General features: G+C 35.0%; 1 protein-coding gene across 8 annotated transcripts in view; it reads left to right on the top strand.

Moving 5' to 3' along the window:
* The window catches only part of KIAA0825 (KIAA0825 ortholog), a 348749-nt gene that overhangs the window by 24652 nt on the left and 299615 nt on the right, over positions 1–24482 (top strand). For 7 of the 8 annotated variants that reach the window (XR_012505528.1, XM_045512549.2, XM_045512551.2 and 4 more), the window contains exon 3: positions 16356–16487. The exons of the other annotated variant lie outside the window; for it this stretch is intronic. Coding sequence is in view for 6 of the 7 variants with exons in the window: in XM_045512549.2 (XP_045368505.2) it covers positions 16357–16487 (131 nt within the window). In the remaining variant the exon portion in view is untranslated. The remainder of the gene's footprint in view (positions 1–16355; positions 16488–24482) is intronic. 8 annotated transcript variants of the gene reach the window in all.

Raw genomic sequence — 24482 nt, 5'->3', positions numbered from 1 at the left:
AGTTTCTGCAAAATCTACTAGAAATCTTTAATCAAACCATTTAACAATGGAAGGTAACAAATGGAAGCTTTTAGGAAACTGTAATTACTGAAAACAAAACTCTCAAATAGGAGGACTTTGATGTGTCTACCCTGAAATTAAATGGGAAACTGAACAAATTAAATTATAAAGGCCCAAATAATGTACAAGATTTAATTGTGAAGTTCCACAATTTTTTTTAAATATCTACACATATGGGGAAAATATTTTGTTGGCGCTCATATTTTTAATTAAATAAATTTATATAATGGTTCAGAATGAAGTTAAATTGGAAAACCCTACAAATTTATAGTATCTAAATTTAGCAAAATATTCAGAATACTTATACATATTTATTTGATTAATTTGTCTCACTTATTGCTCAAAAAAGTCACTTTGCATAGAGGCAAAAAAGTAGAAACTAAAAATATTTAGGCTAAAATATTTATGTATTTCATTATTAAAAATTAAAATTGATAATGTTTTCCACTAGCATATTTGCTCTGAACTTAATAAATTTACTATATAGATTTGCACCTGAGAAAAAGTATATGGAAGAGTCAGCTGAAGTTGTCAACAATTTAAAATTTATTAATCATAAAATGTAACTTGGCAAATTATAAAAATAATACAATCATATTTTTAAAAGTACATTCTTCAGAAAAATATCTGTAAAATACAGATACAACTAACAGATTAATTAAATTATATGAAATGTACCAAGAATCCTGTTTTTATTATTACATTATTCAGACAATGTAAAGATTTTTTACTTTATGAGCACAGATGTAAGAAATTTTTGAAAAAATACTATTTTTAATATAATTACTAGATAAATCCAAAAATATAATAAAGCCACTTAATTGAGTATTAAATCTACATCTCAAAAATTATGTAATTTTAATTATTTTCTGTACCCATTTTACTCTAAAAATATGTCCTAGTTTGGGTGATAAATTATATGATCTTTTTATGTGTATATGCTTTATTTCTTCCTTCCCAAATATAAATCCCATTTCTCCTTCCCCAAATGATAGGTTTATGTTTATATACATAATTAATTCTTGTACTTCATATTCACTATTTGTAAAATGAATACCCCGTTTCCTTCTACAAATAAAAAATTAACTTCTTTCTCTGATTTTTCTCTTTCTCTTAAGAGTATGACTTTTCTCCCAATCACTTAGAGTTAAACTCCTGTTATAGACACTGATTCCTCTCTCTCTTTTACAAAGATCATTCTAGTGGTAGGATAGACAATGAGTTAGGAGATGATCCAAAAGATAGGGAGGCTCTTTAGCAAAATGCTGCACTAATCCAGGTGATGGATTTTGAATTTACACAGGAGCAATATGAGGCAGTGGGTGGATATGATGGATGTGAGGGAAGACTAGTCATCTGGCTATGGGATTGGTGAGAGAATGTTAGAATGTGGGAGGTGAGGCCCACATCTCTGATGTGAGTACCTAGGTTGATAGTGGTGCTGTTAACTATGATAGGGACCTCAAGAGAATGAAGACATTTCAGAGGGAAGATAATAAAGTTGTTTGGGGCATGTTGAGTTTGAGGTGCCTGTGGGACAGACAAAGGAGTTATTCAGTATGGAGTTGGACAGTTAGAACAGGAGCTCCAACACACAAGTTGTAGCAGAAGACATGGATGTGGATGAAATTGTCCAGTCAGAGGACCAAAGGAAAGAGGAAAAAAGTGGGCTGGTAAAGGAAATTGAACTGTGGTGCCCAACACAGATTTGGGGGAGAAACAGTGCCTTAATTACACTTTCTTTGGGGAAGAAAGAGCCTGAGACTAGTGTGGAGTACAGCAGGTTGGAGAGAAAACTGAGATTTTGGCAGTTTCATACTTACTATAACTGTAGGAGGAATTCAGGCCTAACTTAGGAAATGTTTCCAGAAATATTTTACCATTTGAAATTTTTAGATTTAATTTTAATGAGTTAAACTTCAAAGATATTTAATAGTTTATGTATAGTTTTGCTGGTAACTTTTATTCTAATACTCTGACTTTTTTGAAGTTTCTCATTGTGTGTACAAGGGTATGTGGATTAGTATACAGTAGACTTTTTTAATATCTTGTGAAGAACATCAGTTTTATAATAATATGACACATAGAACTGTTCTAGCAATTTGAGTTTGAGGTTGAGTCAATCCAAAACAATTTTTAAAATCTCTTCAGATTTCATTCTTAGAGCCTGTTTCTCAATAGTATATATGCATAGAATTTTAACTTTTTTACATTTTATTTTTACTTATTAGTTCTTACTTTTCAAAGAATGTGTTCTGTATCTTTAGACATTATTTAGTAATTAAAGCACCTAATTTAAGTAGTTTTCCTCCTACAGTCTATGCGCCCACATTGCCTCTTAACATGCTCATTTTGGTCCTTCAGCTTTGGTGTATGATTCATCTTTTAGTAGAAAAATGCTGGGTCCTTTCATCACAATTACAGTCATTGGTCTGATAATCCTACGAGTCAATCTACACAAAACAAGAAGCTCATATCAAACTCCTGGCAGGTTTAGTTAAAATTAAAATGCATGCTCAACTGTAGAGGTTGTCAAGTGTGGAAATAATATTTGTCCAGCTGGACAGCTTTCTTTTGTAGTTGCTAAATGAAAGTTGAGATTCTGTCTGCTCTCTGAAAGCTTCTGTGTCATGAAGGTAATTTGGACTGTTTGTGGTTTGACAGGGATTATTAAAATCAGATGAAGTGAAGGGAAGCAAGTGTGAGAAAGCAAAATTGACACTGACACTCTCTATTATTTGCAGCTTGGATCATGATGACTATGTTGATATGATAGATTCACTGTTGAGATATGTTAAGCAGCAAATAAAGTAAAAAGCAAGTATAGTGATGGATTTTCAGATTTAACATGAAGAAATCCAATATTTACTTTCACTGATTGCTTTTTAAATAGATTTTCAGGTCATTTCATATGAATTTGTTTATAACCAACAACAAATTATCCTTGTATTGAACTATAGAATTAAAAAGTATACTGCAAAGGCAGTATAACAGAGGATTAAACAGTACAGAAATAGATCACATGATTAAAATAATGGAATTTTAAAAGTAGAAGGGTCCTTAAAGATCACTTTTATCTAATTTCCTTTGTTGGTAGATGGAAGCTAGAAAGAGTTTTAAGGTATCACATTTAAACTCATTTGATAGCATAAATAAATGTAAAACCCTGATTTTTCACCACAAATATATTTTCTTACCTTTTCACCATATTTAAAAAAATGGTTTAAGTTGTTAAAAGGCATTTAAAAACAGTATAAGCCACAATTGTAAATAACTTTTTTCTGTTTAAAGATAATACACAAATTATGTTATTATAGTTATATGTTGTCTATAAATAGTATTATCTATTGATGAAGTAAATGCCTTCCATAAACATGATTTTCTACTGAAAGCATTCTTAGTAGAAGGACTTATAGCAAAACACTATTTCAAGATGTCAACCAAGGACAGTTATAGTAGAAAAATATATTTAAATATGAAGAAATACACACATGTATATATGTATGTATGTGTATAAAACTAGATAAAGAGCCTGGAGCTGTCCTTGTGGAAAACCTTCACTGGTATTTAGGCAGGGTAATGAAATGATCTGAATTGGTTTGTAACATGAGAAGTTTAAGACCAGAATGCAAAGTGGACATTATCCGGGTGTCCTACAGTTCGATTCAGTTCAGTTCTAACACTAACTTCCTGGAGCTAACACAGTTACTGCAGATTAAAGATTTAGTCCTACAAGACTGCCCCTACTTCAGATGTGAGCAAGGATACTCACTTCTACCTGGCTGACTACAAATTCAGGGGCTCCTGCAGGTTCAATAATTCATTTGGATGACTCACAGAACTCAAGAAAGTGCCATACTTCTGATTACAGTTTTATTAGAAAGGATGCAACTCAGGAATAGCCAAATGAAAAAGACACATAGAACAAAGTAAGAAAGAGGGCAGGGGTAGCAAAAACCAAATATATATTTCTTATTATACCACAAAATGTGAGTCTTGGAGGCCAGATGGGAGGTTTTTTCCAGATTTGGGATATGGGTGAGCCTTGGATGCCAAATGGGAGATTTTTTCCAGATTTGGGATATGGGTGCAGAAAGATGGAGAATTCAAATTTAAGAGCATTGGTGACCATTTAAGACATTAGGAAGAGAAAGAGTCGAAGAATTTGGGGACCATTTAAAGCAGGGGTCAGCAAACTTTTTCTGTTAAAAGCCAGATAGTAAATACCTTAGGATTTGCAGACTACATATAGCCACTGTAACATATTCTTTTTTGTTTTTTAATTTTTACAACATATTAGAAATGTAAAAACTGTTCTTCCCTTGCAGGCTGTAGAAAAAAGAGCCTACTCCATAGTTTGCTGACACCTGATTTAAAATATCAGGCATGGGAGAGGGAGATCAGGTAGGTGGTAACCCTGCTACGTAGGAAGAGAAGTCATTTTAGGAAAAATATTTTGAATTAAGTTTTGGACATGTTGAGTCTGAGGGACCTTTGGATCAGCAAAGTGGAATTGTTAATAAGTGCTTGGAAATATATGTGGGGGTTTTGTAGAGTTAAAGACTTTTAGTTTTCAGCATCAAGAAAATAGATGACTGAGGTTACTCAATGAAAAGCATGCAGAATAAGAAGAGGACCAGTAACTCCAGCAGGAGATGGATAGCAAGAGAAGTGAAAGAGAAATTTCCATATTCCCCTTCCCAACTCAGGCAAGAGAAATAGGAATTTGGGAAGACTACAAAATGAGAAGTAATAGGAAGAGATTTTTTGAGGTCTGAGAAGAAAATCCAATGAATAAAAGTAAAACAAAAATTTTAATTAAAATATATCTACTATGGCAAAGTATTTAAAATGAGGAGCAGTTCTAGAGAGAACCCCATGGTGTATATCAGTGTTCAGTGGCAGAGATGAGGAGCCAATCAAGATATTTATGATAAAGTTTAATAAAAACTACTCTGGTTAATTTAAGCAGAAAAAAAAAACAAAAAGTGGCTGTTGGGCAGTAGAGCAGGGAAAGAATTTATTGTGTGTATCTCAGAGAAACAAAAGAAAACTGTATGACCAGTCAGTTAGTCAGAAGAAGACAGGAACTGGGCGATTACAGGGGCCTCAGCCAAAAAAATCCATGCACCTTCTCTTGGGAGGTTTAAATGTAAGTGGTTGGTATACTATCAGTGATTCCCTGTCCCTGCCTTCATTCCAGATTTCAAAATTCATTTACTGTGCATCCAGAGGTTTAGCTTGGGTCCTATTTCTAACCTGTATCAATTAGTTATGACCAGGAAAGCTGGGTCTTCTAGCATACAAATGTACCACCATTGTGTATCTGTACACTGTATATCAGATATAAAAAGAAATGTGAGCTGTCCAGCTGCCCAAAGTGGGGACTTCTACTGGCAGCTTCTGAATAAATGGTGTGAGAGACTAGAAGACATCTAGGAAGTTGTAATACATAGGAAAGCTGGCAAGAGAGAAGACAACTTCAAGGAAGGAGAAGCTATCAGTACCAAGTAGTGCAGAGATTGAGTATGATAGGAACTGAAAATATTTTTTCTCAGTTTCGGTATAAGGATGGAGGCAGAAACCAGATTGCTCTGGGTTGAGAAGTAATGAGAGATAAGAACATAAGATTAAAAAGCATGGAGTGCTATTTGGAGATGCTGGGCCATGAAAGGAAGGGGGTCCTAGGGAGGGTTTTGCTGGTTTCTAAAAAGCAAGAAACTTGAACATGTTTATAGTCAGCTGAAAGAGATATTGATGATAAAAGACTAGTTGGTGATAATTGCTGTAACAAAGCCCCAAAATTCATAAAAGGGTATGCCAATGGATAGATTTATTCATCAAATTAATATTAATTAATAATATTACCAAAATTTAGGAGAATAGTATCACATTAATATATCTAGCTAATCATTACTATTAACATTTTAGAAGAAATTCTTCAACTCTTGGAACATACCTTAAGAACTCTGACTCCTTTAGAAGCACCCATTTAGATACAAAGTGCATGCTAAGTTCAAAGCATTCTTATCTAATTATTAAAAGAGAGTTTCTTACAAATATAATTGACATCTCATAAGCTGTTTATTATTCCCAGTTGCTACATAATACAAATTTCTTTTAAAAAGTGCCCCATACCTTGAACTCTCTAATGCAGATGTACTGTTTTCCAAATTAATAAGGTTTTACTGTACTTGAAAATTTATTAGTTAATCATAACCCCATGATTTGTAACGTTATTTAGTTCTAATCTCAAAATATATAATAATTTTATGACTTCTAAATCATATGAAATATGAATTCCAAGTTATAAAAGAATGCTGAAATTAAAATTCATTTTTAATTATCTTGGTTTCACTGTTGTATTAAAGCAAGAGATGGCTAGGGTTACATATTGAAGATTATAAAGAGTTATTAAAATGAAAATATTTTCTGGAAAGAAAAGTGCACTGAAAAATAAAGCAATGTCAACTTGGCGAGTAAAGCATATGACAATTAATTCTGTTTGCCTGTCAAGCTACGATAGTGTGTTCCGACTGATCCTGTCAATTTCTACTTCATACATACACATATATAAATTACTAATAGAGGAGTTGCAATGAAGTTTTTTATATTTTATCAAGCGGGGTTTTAACAACTGTAGTATGTTAATATGAGTGCTTACTGGATGCAGATTGATATTCTAGCCCATGTAATTATAATAATCAGAACTTCCACAATTATTAGTAGAAACCGTAACAGTCTGTGGGAGGAAAGCTAATATATAGCTGAGAGTTGAAAAAATAAATTGAATAAAATAACAAGCTCATTATTTCCTAATATAAGACTTTAATGTACAAGGTATTTGAAATGACTATCAAAAAATTGAGATCCATTTGAGTTATTTCTCAGTCTTTGGGGAATGCTAAAACATTAACATTTCACCTCTCAATAACTGATGAAAAGAAGTAAATTTTTTGCCACTCTGAAATATCACAGGGGAATAACTAGCCTTAAAAAAAACAAAAAAATTTTGGGTGGGAAGGGATAGACTGAGAGTTCAAAAATTTGTAGATACTGACAGGCACATGTGGAATAGATAAACAAGATTATACTGTATAGCACAGGGAAATATATACAAGATCTTGTGGTAGCTCACAGCAAAAAAAATAATGTGACAATGAATATATGTATGTTCATGTATAACTGAAAAATTGTGCTCTACACTGGAATTTGACACAAAATTGTAAAATGACTATAACTCAATAAAAAATGTTTAAAAAAATTTGGTAATTACATAGGTTTCATAATGAATGAAATTCATAATGTTTCTAGGGAAAGATATTAACTATACATGGCAGTAAACAAGCCAACATATATAAGAGGTAAAATAATAGTTTTTTTTAAAGTACAAGTTTATACAGAGAGGCAGCTTATAGCATTGTGATTAAGGACAGCCTTTGATGCAGTCTGAATCCCAGCTTTACCACTTCATATGCAAGTGATCTTGGGCAAGTCATGAACCTCTCTGTGCCTCAGCTTCCACATCTTTAATATGCAGGTTATAATAGTACCTATTCCATGGCTACCTGGTCAAGGTTTCTTTTCACTTTGCTTTTCTATCAAACCAGCAACTCATACCAAACCAGCAATACAAAGAATGATACAAATTATATAAAAATTTCAAGAATAATAACTCAAGGATACATGATGGCTGTAAAGGTATGATTCCCTAATGTCACCCTTTTCTTTGTGGAGGCATAATGACCAAAGTCAGTTGGTCTCAGAGATCCTTTGTTGAGTGAAGAGCATTTCAATTCAGAGGAGCCCAGAAATGTGGGCTGATTGCTTCTTAGACTATTTTAGAGAGCTGCAAAGTTGGGGGATGGAAAATCGGTCCAGGTATCTACCTGTTATCATAAAAGAATGTCTTGCTGCCTCACATTTCCTCTTTTCACGTAAGATTTCTTGCTAAGCTATCGACTCTACTTAAGCTTTGCATGTAGCAGCCCTAGGGAAGGGAAAAGGGAAAAATTAAAAATAGCTCTGAGAGTCCAAGATACAGGAAAAATGATGGTACTGATGAACATACTAGTCCATTGGAAGAGTTAATTTGGGTGGTTCAGAAATATGTCCTTATCCTACCTTTTTTTTTTTTTAATAGAATACAACAAATTTATAGCTAGAAGAACCCTCAGAGCCTAATAAATCCATTCACCGCATTTTGTAAATGAGGAACATAAGCTCCATCCCTCTTGACAGATTGAGTGACTTACCCAAAGTCATAGAGACATTAGCAGACCAGGATCAAGGCTCAAATCTATTGATTCTTGCTTCAGTGTTCTGAGTTAAATGTATTTTATTATAGTATAACATTTTGATACTCATTCACTTATATGTATAATGTATAATTATTTTTAATTAATCAGGGTACCCCACTTTCTTACCGTGCTAATTAGCAGTGTTTATTTCAGGTTAGACAGTGATATTAAATAGTAGGAATTCAGGTGAGCTGGAGCTGGTGGACACAGTAATTCCATAGCCTGTCCATAGATCTAAAAATGCATGTGATCCTCCTCACTGGGCTTTTCCACAGAGGAAAAATCACATGATCCATATGTTTCCTTTACTAACTAAACTTCAACATGGATTTCTTCCCACTGGTTGGCTTTTCTATCTTCTTTCACTTCTTTTTTAATCATGTTGGTCTTAAGAAGAATGGCACTCAGGATTTTTATTATTGAAGAAACCAAAAAATGATAAAATAAGGACTCTGACGATTATATGTGCTGAAATACAGAAAAAGAGACCCTAGGATAGAAAGGTATCATTTTAAAATATGTTAAAGGACAAATGAGAGTCCCAAATTATTTTTGTGTGCTTTCTTTTGATCACGTAAGGTGTGATTCTTTTTTTATTGCTTTACTGTAATCTTTTCTGGCAGTGCTTATAATATGTTCTTATTTTATTATAGTCACTGTTCTTAGAAATTTATAACTCAACTATTGTAATTTGCCCATGGCTGAAACCTGATCTACAGATGTTTGGCTTAGATATAATTCTTCAAACATAACTCATCTTTAATTAATATTAGACTGGCTGTTAGTACGTGTTTGAAATAGTAAACACTTTTTTTAATCTTATACAAAAAATTTTCAGGAACACTACAGGAGAATAAACATTTAAAAACAGTGTTGTGGTTTGGACGGTATAGCTCAAGTGGCAGAGGGCATGTTTAGCATGCACAAGGTCCTGGGTTCAATCCCCAGCACCTCCTCTTAAAAAAAAAATTAATAAATAAAAACAGTGTTGTGGAATGGCAATTTCCAAACCAAAGTTATTGTACTTTAAAAATTTATAGTTCCCATCTTTGACTGATCATGGATTAGAATAAGAGACTTAATGCATCATGTCAAATTATTACTGTGTCCCTGATGATAATTTAATAGGAGCATAAACAGAGTATAAAGCTATATCTTAATCTGTGGCTTGTTAGCCTTTCTTTTTCCCCTTAGATTTTTTAAAAGGCAGTTCTGTCTTTTTGAAATGTCACTGAAGTATTTGCCAAACTACATTGGTCCCTCAATAACTGACTTTTCTATTGTTGAAGTCATAGTTATCTTTTACTTAGAGAATAGCAGTGATCTTTCTACTTCTCCATTTCTTATGGTCTTATTCTTATTACTGTTATTGTTATTACTGTTATTCTTATTACTGTTCCTTATTACTGTTATTGAACAGTTATTGAACAGTTCAATAACTCACTCTCTGTTCCTGATATGCAGCACAGTGTTAGACACATTGTGGACCCACAAAGTACATGTAAGGAAATGGGAAATTTGGCATCTGTGCTCATACACATTCAGTGCATGCTTCTTTCTTATCATAGTCCTGCAGGGAATACTGCCATTAATGAGAAAACTTCTAAATCCAAACCTTAGCATCACCTATCAGTCTACTCTCCTTCCTTTATTAATTTCTTGTGTTGGTCCTGTGCATACCTATTCACTCAGGTTAATTTTCTGATCTTATTGCTATATTTTGCCCATCAAGTTTTCTTTTATCCTGTCACACAACATCTTAAACTTACTGCTTGTTTACCTATAAAGATGACTTTTGTCTCTCTTCTCCTTCATCACCTTGGAACCTTATCACAAATATGGAAGCGTCACAGGTCTGTGCCAGTCACGTGGAAACTCTGAACCATTATCATTCTGGTACTCCATCACTGTTATCAAATGATACTCCTTTAGTATATAGTCTTTGTGAATATTGGTTAACTTCTCTAGTAAGGTTAAGCAGAGAAAATCATACAACCGTGTACACTGGAAAACCTTTGAAATCATGGTCACCTACTTCATCTGAATGATCAACGTGTCCATTATTGGTTTACCCCAGAGCTGAGTTCAGTAAAGGACATGACATACACATTTAATACTGAAATAATATAAAACAACTCATTTTCTTATAACAGCATTTATAAGAACAAATACCATAAAATAATACAAAAAGTTTGGTGAAATGCTCTTAATTAGTTAAGAGATATTTAGGAACTATGTAAGGTTGAATCAGATTTTGAAAGAAATGATAAACATGAGTTGGCAAGAAAGAAGTGTTATTGTTGTAAGATTTTTCAAACGAAAACAGATATAAAATGTAAAATAAAAGATCATACACCTCCTGAGAGCAGAGCTAATTTCTTTTTAAACTATTTTTCCTAATTATATATAAAATGATAAGTACTTACTGTAAAAACATAGGAAGATGCTAAGTATAAAGAAGAAAATAGGAATTAAGAGTCCCCTCCATTCCACTTTCCTTCTGGGATGAGGGGGGCAACATCAAGGACCCTTGGAAACATATTCTTCTTCTCTGCCATTTAAGATGGAAACACGAGTTCCACACAGCAGGAGAAGAGTGAGTGTGAATGGGAAAATAGCAGCCTAGCTTTGTCACAATCCAGTCCTTCAACCATATCCAGCCTAGAACATAGCCAACAGAAAACCACAAGCAGAACGCGCAGGATAAGGACTCTTCCATAAGAAGACTATGAAAACCAATTGCAAACCAATGCCTGGCCACTGGACCCTACCCCAGGAGGCCAAGGCTAAAGGAGGGAGGGGAGTGGGCAGCGGGGGAAAGTCTTATTTTTGTGCCCTGCCTTTGGCTCTGGCCTTTCTTTTTTTTTTTTTAACCAATTTTTAGTTTTAAAAAAGAAAAAAGGCAAAAGAACATGAATTTGAGATTTTAAAGAAAAAAAAAAAAGAAAGTAAAAATCAACCATAGGCTATCCAGTCTGTCCAAGGATAACCATTTTAACATTTTGGTTAATATCATTTCCACATCCTGCAATGTGTTTTCTTTTTTAATTGAAATATAGTTGATTTACAATGTTGTGTTTGTAACATTTTGTATGGAGTAACTGATTCATTTCTCAAGACCAGCAACCTCAAGTTAAAGAACCAAATAGATCTGGGTTCAAACCCTACCACTAATACAGATAGCTATATAATGTGGGCATGTTAGTTAATTTCTTTAGGCCCAAGTTCCCTCCCTTATAAATGATGATAATAACTATTTTGTAGAGTTATAATGAAGATTAAGGAAGGTTATTATACATACTACCTTGTACATGGTAAATACACACAAATCATATTACTAATTTGCTATTATACTTAAACTGACTTCTACACATACTTTCTTTAGTTTTGAATATGTGGAGTCTGAACTAATGAGGCCTTATAATATTGAAAAATTAGAAAAACTCTGAACAGAGTATTGTGTATAACTTGTTCTATTACAGACAAGCTGGGTACAAACAGAGTATTTATTAAGTTTGAGTTCTCTACAAGAACCCTCAAGCATTTAAATCTCTTCATTCCAAAAGTGAAATTTTATTTTCTTGGAACAATTTTTGAATAACTCAAAATCCAAAAAGTTGAACTACCCAGAAAGTTTCAAAAATATGCAAATACATAAGTTGAATTCATTATTAGTAATATTGGCCATTGAATTTAGACATTGTTGTTAGAGAACAGGTTCTAGTCTCATTGCAGAAAGAATTCAGAAACGAGACATGGAGGTCAAGAAAGCAAAACAAGGATTTATTAAGTTATAGATAGTATGCTCTCAAGGCGAGAGCGGGCAGACCCAGGTGGGTAGCAGCCCCAGGCTTCTTTGGCAAGCTGGTTATATGGGGTGTAAAAATGAATGGGCAGAATATTCATTGTTGGGGAGGGGCTTGGGATTGTCTTTTCTGATCTTTATCTCAGCTCCACCTTCCTGATGGGAGGACGGATATTTTTGTCCTTTTTCAGTCTTGATCAGGAAGTTGGATGAGGCCGTAATGAACAAAAGGTTACATTTGGGCTGTGGACATTCCTTTCTTGTCCCACCTTTCTTTGTCTGCTTTCAGGATGCTTGCCAACCCAAAATGTATTGTTTCTTATGAGTCCGGAGGTTCCTGCTTTTCTTGGTCTTCCCAAGGACCTCTATTGCTCATAAGATATATGGTTTCTTGTCATTTGGCCTGTGTTAACCTTTCTCTGCTCATATCTAGCTACCTGCCTGCTCTAACAAAATGACTGTTCTGATAATAACTAAAACTAATTGAGCTGCTAGGAAGATACGAAGATATCAAACTCATTGGTATATGAAAATACTAAGGTTTTGTTATCCTAAAAAGTGTAACTTCTGATGATAATAGGGTTTTCCGACACTAAACTTATAGTTTTGGGGATTTTATGTAATATTAACTGATCTAAAGTTAATATTAATTATGGCACTGTTGACTGAAATAAAATCACACAACATGAGAGTTATGAGTTAAGTTTTATTTGGGGCAAAATGAGGACTATAGTCTGCAAGACAGCATCTCGGATTCCCCTGAGGAGCTGCTCTGAAGTGGCAGGGGGTTCTCAGTGTTACATATGATTTTAGTGAAGGGGGATTCGTGCAATCAGGCACACGTTTAGGCAGAGGCTTTCTGCTAGTCACAAGGAGCAGATGTCACCATTACTGATTTTAGTGCTTTTCTAGAGATGTGGAGATACTAGATTTGGGCTCATCAAATTTTCTCTTGAAAATATCTAACTAACTGAGGGCCTGTTTGCCAGTTTTCCCAGAGCACAGAGCACCTCATTCCTGATCTCCACCCTGAACTCCTTCCAGGGAGTGTCGGAGGTCAGCAGCTGCAGTGGATTGTGATTTAATTCAAGCAGAGTTAGATGGCAAGTGCCAACGTGAGTCAGTCCTTGTAGAGGCAAATGGCAAATGCCAATTTTTAGTTGGTAGGGTCCCCTCATGGTCATAAATTCGACCATAGTTTGGGAAGTATTGTATGGCCATTTTGTTCCATAGTGCTAGAAATGCTTATTCCTAGATCAGGCAAGGATTTCATTGATAAGCCACTCAATGTACTATTACAGGACTAGGCCTAGTTAACAGTAGCAGAAAGTCTCTGGATCACTGGTCTTACTAGTCTGTTATGGTCCAGGAAAATATTCCCTCTTGTTACTTCTTCCCATATCTAGAGTTACACTATTACCGTCACTGGTCTCATACAGAAGTATATATCTGATCTACAGCTTCAAGTCGCCTAGTCATGATTTTATCAGAGACTCAGTCACACGTTTGGTAATACAAGAAACAACAACTTTGTAAAATAGGCAAAATATGAATAATATAGTTAGCAGTGTTAGGAAAGTCATAAGTAAGAATTTAAGTCAAGAACGTCTGTGAGATGCAGCCCAGTGTAACCCCAGGTCACCTGACTTAGTGTGTTCTGTACAGGCGTTGTTCATAAGACACCCAGCCAAATTTCCTCGTGTTATTAGGCTGGTTGTCCTTAGTACAGTTTAATTTTTCCAAACATAAGGGAGCCTTTATACTTAAATGACTGTACCTTGGTGTTAACCATGTAAGTTCAGCTCATAATTGAGGAAGGTTATATTCCTTGGCTGAAATTTTGCTTGTTGCCTTGATTGAGCTTGAGTTACCTTATAAGAAAATTTATATTTCTGGCCAGGCTTAGAGCAGGTATTATTAATTGGCCGGGTGCGGGAATCCCACCCACTTAGTAATATCAATACTAAGTTTTTTAGTATTGATCTAGTAACAGATCTTAATCAATCTGTTCAGTGGCCTGAACAGAACTATAATTTCTTTCTTCTAGAACAAATTTACTAATGGCTATCCAATTAGAGACGGTGGAGAAATCCACCAAGGTAACCCAGAAGTACTGGATATAGGTAATTGATCATAACCTAACAATTGGATTAACTTGTAAGATTGTGAAATATATATTTAGTTCATAAGTGGAAGTGTGAGCAATTATCAAAGTAATTGCTACACAGGCCTGGTTTGGTGTCTTGGGTCAGCTGTATACCTCAGATGTCATCTTCTCATCCTGGTCTGGTAGCTTTTCCTTTGTTTGAGCATTGTTTTCGGGTGATTTTGTGGTCTACTCTGTATGCCAGTCCAGTGCAGAGGCCCTTTGTAAGTGGATATAGTAACCCAAGAGTCAGTTCCCTTCAGTTTCACTGTGCATGAGCTAGTTAAAAAGACCTGATAAAGGTCCTTCCATCTAGGTTTTATATAGTCCTTAAATTATATCTTTTCCAGTATGTATACTATCTTGGTTGCAGGTCTTGGGGCATTGGATCTCCATCCAAAGATTTCTGAGATAAGCTTCAGAAACAAACTTACAGTGTCCTTTTAATAATTCAATTAAATTTTACAATAATATAATTTATTATCACATACTGAAATAGCTGAAGATTTCTCATAGGTCCTATCTGGAACTTCAAGGAAGTAGTTTTGAAATAAATCTTTTATTTTTCTTCAGAGATTTTATTTAAAAAAAAAAATGAAAAACTAACTAGGCCGTTTCAATGTAAAAGTCCATGGCATCACAAGACTTGTCATTTGAAACTCAATTAGCTCCAAATACAGAATAAGCATGGATATATAATTTTAAAACACCAAAATCCTCATACATTAGGATTCTCCTATTTTAAAATGTTTTGCAGTGAAAGGTGTAATTTCTCATTTGGAAACAAATATTTACCTATAATATGCTGCCAACTAAAAACTGGCACTTGCCATCTGCCTCTACAAGGATTGAATCACATTGGCACTTGCCATCTAACTCTGCTTGGATTAAATCACAATCCACTGCAGCTGCTGACCTCCCAACACTCCCTGAAAGGAGTGCAGGGTAGAGATCAGGAATGAGGTACTCTGTTCTGGGAAATTACCTAAATTTATTAATAATTAAATAATTAAGGATGAGGGTATCAGTGTTGTAGCTTCTGCAAAACTTTTTTGACAACTTTTCAAGTATTTTGGATTTATTCAAACTAAAATCACATTTTCCCAAGCCTTTTTCTTTTTACTATTTCTTGTATGTATATGTGTTATAATTTAATGTTTAAATTTCTCATTTATTTACACAGTCAGGCATCAGATTACTCTATAAGTACATTTTATGTCTAAAAATTACATCTCTAAGTAAAATAATTCACACTCTGCCCCAACTCTATTATTCTTAGTCTGTCCCATTGTCCTGCTTTATTTGTTCTCATAGCACTTCTCCCTGTGTGATTGTTTATAAAATATATCTGGTTATGTGGTTTTAAAATTTACCTTCCTTACTGGAACAAAAACTCCATGAGAGCAGGGACTCTGACTTGTTGGAGATGTACCCCCAGATTCTACTACAGTGCCTGTTACGTAGCAAGCATTCACTGAGTACCTATGGAATGAAAAAAATGAAGTTTTGATAGTGGGAAAATGCATATTTTCCCTTTAGAAGGAGTATTTAAGTTTCAGTTATCAGTACTTAGGTAGACAGGGGTGTTAGAGGAACCCAAGGGAAATTTTGCCTTCTTCATGTAAAAATAGAGTCAGGGGACAACACTTGAAAAATTCTGAGGTTACAGTTACTAGGTCAGTATGTTGATAAGGTGAAGGGAAGCTATTGAAATCTTGCTGCACTCAGCCTTGTTCACAGTGGTCTCTGAGACTTTGTGATTTCCTTTGCAGCTCTTGGTTACTGTGAGAAGCAGCAGGATGCTTAAGTACTCTGAACTGTTTTGTTCAGCTTTCAAACCAAAGAGAACTGTGAAAATTAGATCACACCTCATGAAATTTAAATAACAAAACACTCTACCTAGCTAAATAATACCCTAGTTCTTCTACTGCTATATTTTACCTATAAATGGGAATTATTATTTTTGGGTTAGTATCACCACTTGAGGTGGGGTATTTTCCTTTATTTTGGGTAAACTGACATGTTTTTTATTCTTATTCCTCAGAATGGATTGTGGAGATGAATATTCCCATAATTCTTTTAACCTACATTGTTTGTTAAATTCATTTCCTGGAGACTTGGAGTTTAAACAGATCTTCAGTGACATTGATGAAAAGATAGAACAAAATGCTACAAGGTAACTATTACTAATTATTTAAAACAATTTGCTTTTATATTTTATTTACATGAACTTTTATTTAGTCTAGATTTAGTGTTTCCTGCTCTCAAGATAATTTTAAGTTTTAATTATCATTAACTTTCCTGAAAAAAAATTGATTAGACCCTCCTCTCTAGAATTTAAGATGATTTTCCTTATCTGATTACTACATTAAATAAGGCTAGAAAATATAGGCACTGCCTTCAAATGAAGTTTATTGAATTACTGTTGTTGAGGAGGAAGAAATTTTCCTCTACTCTTCTAGATTCTTCTGGGAGGTCTAATAATTAAATTGACATGAGACAGATTAAAAGGAGAAAATTGAACAAAAGTATAATAACATGTACAAATGGGAGAAACCCAGAAAAACTGAATAACTGGCCAAAATGGCCAAAACCCTCCCTCACCTTAAATACCATTTTCAGCTAAAGAGAAAAAAAGGATCTTGAAGGTGTGGACAGTCAGTTATGGGAGGTTACCAGGAAAAACACAGTTAAACAAGAATAAGGTTGTTATGCAGATTTAGGTAAGTGCCTTCTCCGTTAATAAGAGTTGCTAGAGATTTGGTCATCCTCTTCTGCCTGGTATAGTCAGGGCACCCTTACAAATGGAGATTTCTCTTATAAATGTGAATATTTCTTACAAGAGATTAACTCCTACTTGGTTTTCAGAGTGTTTACCGCATCTTCTGTTTCTTAGAAAACAATCAATGTAAAATAATATGCCAAAGAGACATGCTTTATTTTTAGGGTGGCAAATTTTGCTCCTCTACACTTTTCATGATTTCTTAGTTTGCCAGTATTGATGGCCTGAATTTTCATTAATATGTTTAGAGTTAAGCATTCCCACTTGGTGGATAAACACAGAAACCAAAATTCTGAAATTAAGGTATGAAAATAAAATGGTAGTATAAGGCCATGGATTGCTCAAACTGCTGAAAGCAAAACATTAAAATTAAATTATTTTAATGTAATTAATGCAGGAAAACAGATGTGGGGCATGAGAAGGGCCGAGTCCCAGGTCTCGGTTCAGCCCCTGGGACATGCCCCAAGTTTAGGTCCTTGGGTTCGCACAGGAAAGAATTCAAGAGTGACCCACAGTTGAGTGAAGGTAGATTTATTCTGAGAGATACATTGAAAGGCAAGAGAAAGTCTACAAGGTGTGGGGATTGGGTGCTCAGATTAAAAGTAGGTACACACTCAGTGCAGGCCATATCCAAAGAGGGAGAGAGAGGGGTGGCCGAGAGGCACCTTGTTGCTGGTTTTTATGGACTTGGTGGCTTCATATGCTAATAAGTGGAAGGACCAGTCTAAGGGGAAGGGGCTGGGATTCCCAGGAAGTTGGCCATTTCCCACTCTTTGACCTTTTATGGCCAGCCTCGGGATTGCCTTGGTGCCTGTGGGCGTGTTATTCACTATGTTAATATATTACAATGAGCGTATAATGAAGCTCAAGTTCTGCTAGAAGTTGAATCTCTCATCATCTTGAGCCTCAAGGTCTCCTGGGGGTTGAATCTTTCACCATTTTGATGTTAATTGCTGTAACATTCCTTGAATGGCTGTCCCCTGCCCCCTTCCATCCTGTCTCATAATATTTATCATTTTAAGTTTCCTCACTTACTTGGGAGGCTAGGGAGTCCACATATGCATAGTTAGTCTTTATCACCTACTCAAAAATTAGCATTACCCAACACTGGGGGAAGCCGGGTAGCTAAACATATTTCTACCAATACATACTCTCTGATAGAAGGGGCTCTGTCTCGATATGTATTTGTGGACCTTAGAGTCAGCTCACTTATTTGAATCCTTTTGGTCAAAGATTCTAAAAATTCACCTCATGTGGGTTACAAATATTATACACAGTGAAAATTTATATTACAGGACGATATATAGTATTTTTTTTTAATTTAAAGTATAGTTATATTGAATTGTCAAAGAAACTGAATCAAGCAAGTGAAATTTTCCTGTGATTTTCTAATTCATGTTTTATATGTGTCAATGAAAAGTTATTCAGTTGATCTGAGAAAGAAATGGAAAATTTTATTCGAGCCGAATTTGAGAATTATAACCCAGGAATAGCACCTCAGAAAGCTCTGACTGTTCTGCCGGTTAGAAATCAAGGCACAGTTAAGTTTTTGGAGACAGGGCTGTACATCAAATGGCATATTATTGACAGTTTAACAAAATCCAGATTTAAGTGTCCTCCTGGTGGGTCATGTGACCCCTTACAAGATCAAGAAGAAATGTTATCTTTTAAGGAGTTGTCTTGTTGATGCTTGGAGAATGTTACTTTTTAAGACTGAGCAGATATTCCTGCCAATGGGGGAGGTTTAGTCAATGCCTAATGCAGATAAACAATGCATAGTGTGGGGGAAAAGGAGACCATAGGACAGAGAGGAATTTTTTCTGTTTAAATTTTCCTTGTCTTGCCATAAAATAGGAATTTTATTTCACATATGAGAATACAGTTACTTTTTCATCTTAATAATGGGCATAGATAACTTAAATTCAAAAGATAACATATTGTTGGGGAATTTTAATTACAAACAAAATCTCCCATCCCAGAAATCATCTCCACAAAGGCAGAAGAGAAAACATTTCTGTTATTCAACAGGCAGTAAACCAGAATGCAAAACTCATCCCAGGTCATCTGCTGACAGACTGAAAAGACCGAAAGGAATCACACCCTTTATATAGTCTAGTGGGTACACCCATTACATGCATGTTTTCAAGATAAACAGTAACCAGTCCTCCAACAAAGGATTTGACAGCACATTTTTTTCACACATAGTTTATCCCCACTTTTCCATGAGTAAAGCTAGCTGGCTTCATCCTGAGGAGAAGCAAACTTCTCATATCTTTATAACAAGAAGCAGTTTTGCATCCTGGAACAAGGCACCCGCTGAAGTTTGGCTCCTGCTCTTCACAGGAACAGGAGTTAGGGAGTTTGCATTTCGAAAGATGGCTCCCAGGTTCTTGAGAAAGACAGACCTGGCCAAGAAAGTTGACAAAAGGCCTGTCTAGTCTTCCAAGGTATATATTTCAAAGAGATGAAAAAGTATGTACAATTACAATTTTCTAAGTTACATGCTTTAGGAAGAAGGAAGTGAGGGAACTCTTTCCCCCAATTTTCAACAGGGATAATTAAGCCTCTTATTTTTAATTTATATCTACCCTTTATATATATATATATATATATATATACACACACACTTTAAATACCATGTATATGTTACTTAACCTTACTATGTAGAGTGTATATTATGATTTATATTATATATAAATATAAAATCACTATATTAAACTTCAATGTAATTATGTATTTGTGTAATTTATATATTATTAATTTATATATTGCATGACACAGTTTCTAGCCCAAAGGAACTTAAGTGAAAATAGTGTTAGCTTAAATAGATTAACAAGTCACATGTACATATTCTAGAGATGGTTCTATTAAAATAAATTTTAAATATTTTTTATAAAGCAACCTTCTTTGTTCATAATGGCCTTGAGGCTCCATCAAAACAAGTCACTGAACTCTGATACTTTTGTCATAGACTGTTTCATTTTTATTTGCTAAACCATCTGTAGTTAATTTCCTGCCCTATCTGGTCGATAAGAAATCATATTTAGAGGTAAAACAGTGATTAAAATATTGTATTTTGCATTCATAAATTATTATTTAGGGCAAAACTCAGATGTTAGTATTAAAAAGAAAATATGACATGGAATATAAGGATATAATTTTTAAATTAAAAATATTTTATTGCCCATATATTAAAACGAACCTAGAGCAAAACCACCTCTAGTGACCATTGATCTTCACAAGGGATAAAATAAGGGAGAGCTGTATGTGCTGTATGCTACATTTAGAATCAAGTCTATTTTTCATCAAATTCAATTATGTTTTTATTATACTCTAGAGAATAAACATAATAGTATAGGGTGTATATATTTTTAAAAATAAAATACTGAATAATAACCATGGTTCAGAAGAGTGTAAATCATTTATGCACTCATTTATTGCCTTCTAACAGAATAGCTTTTAGAAAATTGTATGTCATGACGAATCAGTTATGCCACACTTACACTGCAGTAGTTGAATTACCTTTGGCATTTTTGTATTCTAACAGTTCTATTTATCTCCCAATGGTGTACATTGAATAAGTAATGAGCATCTGTATGATATGGCTTTTCCCAGAAAGTAAAAGAAAAAAATATTAGTAATTCATTTTTAAATATGGTATTTTTCCTTACCCTTGAATTTTTAAAGTTGTATTTTTAACAGTGACCCTGAATTCTAAGTGTGAATTCCTTCCCCCTTCTTAATATCATCAGGTTTTATGAGCCACAGGGTCTTTTGCTTCCCAAAGCAGTAATTCACCAGAATGGACCAGAGTGCCCAGAGGTCACTGAACCTTCACCTGCCCTTCAAGAGAGGCTTTCACTCTCTCAGACCATTGCCACTTTTACATCCTCATTTCCATTCAAGCCAGAGCTCGGTGACTCTGAGGTCTGACAGTGGAAATCAGTGACAGTGAATCATTTACTTTTAACACATATCAGCGTGGGTAGCAGGAGGGTAAATAACCTGCCAAAGAGGAATACCGTGAATGTTGTATCCACAGACTCAGTTCAGTAACTTAAAAACCACATATAGCCCTGAAATATTTTTTGAGCTGAATGGAACTTATTATTAGTTTGACATGATATTGAGGTATAGAAGTTCTCTTGGGCTCACAATACGACATGAATGATTTTTCTCCTCTTAATGTTCAGTTGGATAGATATAATTATATTATTACGAGTTTCTTCTATCCTTCTTTTTCCTAATTACAGACAATCTTTGCATGTACCCCAGGATGTCAGTTTTGCTGGCACTGTGTAGGATTACTACTTTTTTTTTTTAATGTGAAGCAAGAACAAGAAGTGCTACAGTAAATGGTATCATTTGTCTTGATCCAGGAGAGGTGGGGTCAGGGTGGGGGGAGAGAATGACAGAATATTGGATACATGGTTTCTATAAATTTAACCATGCTCTATGTTTCAAGGTGGCATGTTGAACCACTTTCTCCTCGTCATTTTCTGTCAACATTAGCTCCATTATTTGAATGTCTGTGATGTTCCAACTTTTCTCCAGAGACCTGTATTTTTGCCCTCAGTCCTTTCCTCAGATCTCTGCTTTAGGAGGCTGAGCTACATCGGGTAAAATGTGGAATCAGTAGCTCCATCCATCCATGATTATTAAGAGATTCTTTCACATAATGCATACATTTTAAGTGTTTGACAGTTTTTTAAAGTACAATTTTAATTTTTATGTGTGTTAGCTTGACCTACTCTTGGCCAATAGCCAGGAGACAATAAAGAATTATTGTTTGGGAATATTCCTAAGGAACATTATTGTGATTATCTTTTCACAGGAAATAAGGAAAGGGAACTAAGTGTCTTCCTATTTATAAACTGTTTTAATAAGAAAAGTATGAGTAATATTGTACTAAAAATACAGACCTGATAAGGAGATTGAGCCAGCAACAGTCAGGGCACTATTCCGCACTGAGAATCAGAGTTCATGGTCCGGGGGAAATAAGCCCCCACTCATGAGACACCAACTAGAGGTGCCCCGTGAAGATAGCCCAGCCATGAGGGCAGGAATAGGGGAGGAAACACTAAAAGGGGAGTGAGCCCTGGTAGCGAGATGTGGCTACTGTGACTGGCTCATCTTTCCTGTAGATGTTTAATGCCTTGAGATCTAACCCGACCCTGACAGCTTTCCCTGGAACAGGGCCTAGTCAAGGATTCAGCAGAGTCAACACTCTGTCTAAAGAGGGTCACTGACACCACAGCCCTTGCTAATCACAGACTCTATTCTAGAATGATGTTTAAGAATATCCTTCTGTGGGACCTGGGATGGAGCTGAGTTGAGGGGGGCTGAGGCTGATATTATTTACTTTATTTCTGCTTTAAAGATGAACTCTATCACTGTTTTCCCACTGCCTAAAACCATCCTGGCATAAAGTAGGCTAGAGGATAGTCAATAGGCATCTGTTGTGTTTGCATTAGCTTAAGCTGGTGTGAATTTAGATGGGTAGAACGTGACAGAGGATACTGTCATCAAGTGCTAGTCTTCTTTTCCATTAAGTATTTTACATTATAAAAGTAACGTATATTCAGGGAAAATTTCAGACAGTCGAGAAAGGCAGATATAAGGAAAAGTTCAGTACAGAAGGGCAGAGATGCTGGAAAGTTTTCCTACTCCTCTGACCCTCCAAGTTGTCTTATTCTTCAGAGGTAATTGATGAGCTATTGTATAACTATCCAGAAATATTCCCTACCTATGTATGCATGCATCCAAAAATCTACTCCCCTTTTTACACAAATGGGGATTTGTGTGTGTACTACAATTTGATTTTCTTTTACATAATGCATATTTTTCAATCTCTCCATATAATAAGCCAATTCCCTCTTGATGAGCGTGTACATTATTTGCAGTCTTTCTGCTGTTACTGCATATATACATGCATATGTATGCCCTCCCTTCCTTAGGAGAGTTTATGCAATGGTTTCTTAGAAGTTGTACAACTAGCTGTTATAAACTTGTTCTCAAGCAATGCTGCAACTGTCTTCTCTCCTATAGGCAGTCTATCAAAGTGTATGCTGTATGTCATGTCTTCTCACAATGTGACCATAGGTATTGTTATAACCCTCAGTTTATAACTAGTAGTCAAATCTGTTTAGTGGCTGGCTTAGTAATTGAATTCATCTGGGCAGTGGACATAATGATGTAGATTAGATATGTTCCCAAATTTCTTCTGATTTTTGTTAGTACATATGTTCTCCCTCTCTTTTCTTTTTTCTATCTCTTTCTCAGGAAGAGAATCAAGGGAATCAGTACAGAGTAAATGTTGGTGCAAATTTCCCACTTTTCTCCTGATTTCGAGTTGTATGATTTCATTGGGTTAAGCCACATTCCGATTTTAGTAACTGTGCTGCAATATGGAGGCTAGACAAGTCTCCACAGACAAAAAAGAAGTCCATTAACTTACTCTTGCTTGTCATGGGTATTAAACTGCTATGCCCTACTACCCCTATAGAACATTTCTGGAAAATGTTCTTTATATTGTTAACAAACCCCATGCCACTTTCGTGTAGCTTACATCATCACTACGGTCCCTCCTAAGAGGGATCCCAAGTCAGATGTAAATTTTACAGGAAGAAGAAGAGATCTTCTAAGTGTGCCTTGGGATATAACGCCAGGCTCACTCCAGTACGGGGGCTACCATGCCACTGATTGGAAGTTGGGGAGTATTTCACACATGGCTGACTCTTCAGGAAGCGCTTCAGACTTTTTAGGTTGGCACTGCCCTCCACTGAGCCTGAACTTTCTGGAAGCAATCTGAACCATTCTAGAGCCTCTCTAAACTTTTGTGGTGAGGACTGATGATATAAAGCAACAAATAACAGAGGGTCCTAACTCTAACATTTCTTTCATTCTGTCTTCCTCATAGAATAACTCTGAACAAAAGATGTGTTGACAATAGATAGGAATCTCGGGAGGCTATTTATATAGTCCAAATGAGAGGTGATAAGAACCTGAGCCCTGTCTTTCACAGTAGGAATGGAAAGGGGAGGATTCAATTGAGAAAGACTTAAAGAGAGTGTTACTAATAGGATGTTTTTTCCTGAAAGTATAGTTAAAACTTACTCAAACCAAAACCCCTCTGAAATCGAAAACAGTTCAGCATGAATATCTAATTTCTTATTACATTTTGTACCCATTGAAGTAGTCATTTTATGAATCCTTTTCTAAACCTTTAAAAAATATTATCCAGAAATATCTTTGTATCAGGAAAATAAGTTTCTATTTCATGGCTGAATTATGGTTTAATTACATACTAGTTTTTATACATCTGCCCTCTTTCGTGTTAACTACCTGTTAATTACAAGGAATTTTAGTAAATAGATTTGTTTAAAAATC

The sequence above is a fragment of the Camelus bactrianus genome, chromosome 3 (genome assembly GCF_048773025.1).
Source record: "Camelus bactrianus isolate YW-2024 breed Bactrian camel chromosome 3, ASM4877302v1, whole genome shotgun sequence".
NCBI lineage: Eukaryota > Metazoa > Chordata > Mammalia > Artiodactyla > Camelidae > Camelus > Camelus bactrianus.
Note: the sequence above shows the minus strand (reverse complement) of the source record. Positions and strands in the feature narration are given on the sequence as shown.